Genomic DNA, 2,755 nt, shown 5'->3' with positions numbered 1-2,755 from the left:
GCCTGTAGTCTTCAGCTACTTGAGAGGCTGAGACAGGAGAATCCCTTGAACCTCGAAGGTAGAGGTTGCAGTGAGTCGACAGTGTGCCACTGCACTCCAGCCTAGGTGACAGAGCGAGACTCCTCAAAAAAAAAAAAAAATTATTATTTACCCAATATTTGGTAAATCAGTGAGCGACAGCAAACACAGCTCACCTATAAATCAATCCTGACTGGGTGGGGCCACCTTTGTGGAGAGTTACTGAATTAGGAATTTAATCATTTTGATTGTTCTTGTAATTACTTTGCAGTCCATTATCATAATATAATCAATCTAAAAGTGACATGATTCTCTTATTTTTTGAAACCCCATTCATAATTTTAAAATCTTGTTTATTTTCTTGATAAATTATACAACTACGAAAAAAATTCTAAACATTGCATTTAAGTATAGAAAAGCTCAAACACAGCTGTACTTGGAGGCAGAGGATTACATCAATTCCTGCATTCCCTGAAGAATCATTATGATTTCAGTAATATCAAATGCAGAAAATGTTGTGTTGAATAACTCTTAAAATACCATAAGCAGATATGTTGTTGAGAATGGGATTTTTTTTGTATTGGTGAAAAATTTTGTGAATTTCTGGACAAAACAATATACAATGGTCCTGTGATTTATGCAATTGCATTTCTCGAACACTATGAAAATTAAAACAAGCAACAACACTTGTAATTTATAATGAAATACAGTGCAGCCTTGGACATTGTCAACATGTTTATCATCCAATTTCATGTCTGAAGGTCACTGGAGAGTCCTATGACATGCTTGCAGGTAGCTTAATTGTCTTGGCCATTGTCAATAGCAGCCCCCATTCACTAGGAGAACCACCAGAGCAAACTCCAGACTTTAAATCAATCCAGACTGGGTGGTGCCACCTTTGTGGAGAGTTAATGCTTTAGGTAATTTAATCATCTTGATTGTTCTTGTGATGAGTTAGGAGACGATTATCACAACCTAATCAATCCAGAAGTCATGAAGTCTCCACCCACTACTTAAGGTGACTCAATATAAACCTGCCTCCTGTGCCTCCACATTAGCTCATGTGAAAGACCTGTGTATAGGTGGTCGTCTCCTCGGCTCGGAGTCCCTGCAGCAGCTGAGGTGCCTGTGTCTCTCTGGTTCTCAGTGGCCGCCATCATGCTCTCCTCCACACTCAGGGTGGCTGTGGTGTGCGTGAGCAATGTCAACAGGAGCATGGAGGCCCACAGCATCCTCAGGAGAAAAGGGCTAAGTGTCCGGTCTTTTGGAACTGAATCTCATGTGAGGCTACCAGGACCAAGACCCGATCGTCCTGTAGTTTATGATTTTGCAACAACATATAAGGAGATGTACAATGACCTCCTCAGGAAAGATAGAGAATGCTACACCCGCAACGGAATCTTACACATCTTGGGAAGAAATGAGAGAATCAAGCCCGGTCCAGAAAGGTTTCAGGACTGCACTGATTTCTTTGATGTCATCTTCACCTGTGAGGAGAGTGTCTATGACACAGTGGTGGAAGATCTGTGTTCCAGAGAACAGCAGACCTTTCAGCCTGTGCACGTGATCAACATGGACATCCAAGATACCCTGGAAGATGCCACCCTGGGAGCTTTCCTCATCTCTGAGATTTGCCAGTGCCTGCAGCAGTCAGACGACATGGAAGACAATCTGGCGGAGCTGCTGTTGCAAATGGAGGAGAAGGCAGGAAAAAGCTTTCTTCACACCGTCTGCTTCTACTGAACATCTGGGCTGGCTTTGTCCCCTTCCTCAGTAAGAACTTAGGCATGGGACTTTAGTCCGGATTTATTGTGAGAAGCATCTGCAAAGACCTTCCACTGAGTACTGTTTGTATTACTTTTGTACACATCACCTGGAAAGAGACTATTACCAAGAAAATATTTTATGGGAAATGAGAAGGACTAACATTTTTAAAAGCACTGAAAAATGCTTGGCATTGTTTTAGGTGCATTACATGGCATAACTTATTTAATGCTTATATCATTCTACAAGGAAGCTAGCCCACCATGACGCCATTTTCCAGAGGAGCAAACCGAGCTGATAATGGACTGCTGAAAAAATGATTTGTTTAAGGGTGTTGAGCAGATAAATAACATTGTATAGATAAGCACCTTTTAAATAAACTTCCTTTTCTCAATTTGAGTGGTTTTTTTTAATTTTTAAATTTTTTAAGTTAGTTGAGACCAATGGAGTGTGGTATGTTAACTTAAATGTTGTTCTTCTTTAATAAGAGTATAATATTGCATGTTTGAACAGATAAATGTTTTTACATATAGATTATATCTTTTTTACTAATGCTCACTTGAATAAGTAAAATCCAAGTTGCATAATGAACTACATATGATTGTAAAATTTGGAATTATCTGCTCAAATCATAGGTCATCAAATTAAATGAAATAAAAAATGTAAATAAAAAGTATATTCTTATTTCTGTTTGGGGGATGCATTTCAAGCCACTAAGCGACATGCTTTTGTTTAAACCTTAGGAATTACACTGAAAAAAATGGATCTTTCATAGTGAAAATTTTATTAGGTTCAAAATGTTCATTGATATGAACATTGAGAACATCAGGTGATAAACCTAATGATGTTTTCAAGGAGAAACAATTGAAACACTTTTTCATAATCCTTGGTAGTAGCACTAAACCATGTTTACTAATAGGAGAAAAATAGATCAGAAGTAGTTGTTCATAGTTAAATTAATTGACATGTTATC

General features: G+C 38.3%; 1 protein-coding gene across 1 annotated transcript; it reads left to right on the top strand.

Moving 5' to 3' along the window:
* The first annotated feature begins 1,123 nt into the window (after positions 1-1,123).
* LOC745955 (RNA polymerase II subunit A C-terminal domain phosphatase SSU72 like protein 2-like) lies at positions 1,124-2,080 on the top strand. The gene has a single exon (XM_054661945.2). It carries the CDS (start codon positions 1,177-1,179, stop codon positions 1,759-1,761), a length of 585 nt encoding a protein of 194 aa, XP_054517920.2. The 5' UTR covers positions 1,124-1,176; the 3' UTR covers positions 1,762-2,080.
* Positions 2,081-2,755: the final 675 nt, after the last annotated feature.

The sequence above is a fragment of the Pan troglodytes genome, chromosome 9, assembly GCF_028858775.2.
Source record: "Pan troglodytes isolate AG18354 chromosome 9, NHGRI_mPanTro3-v2.0_pri, whole genome shotgun sequence".
NCBI lineage: Eukaryota > Metazoa > Chordata > Mammalia > Primates > Hominidae > Pan > Pan troglodytes.
This window is presented reverse-complemented; position numbering and strand designations above follow the sequence as displayed.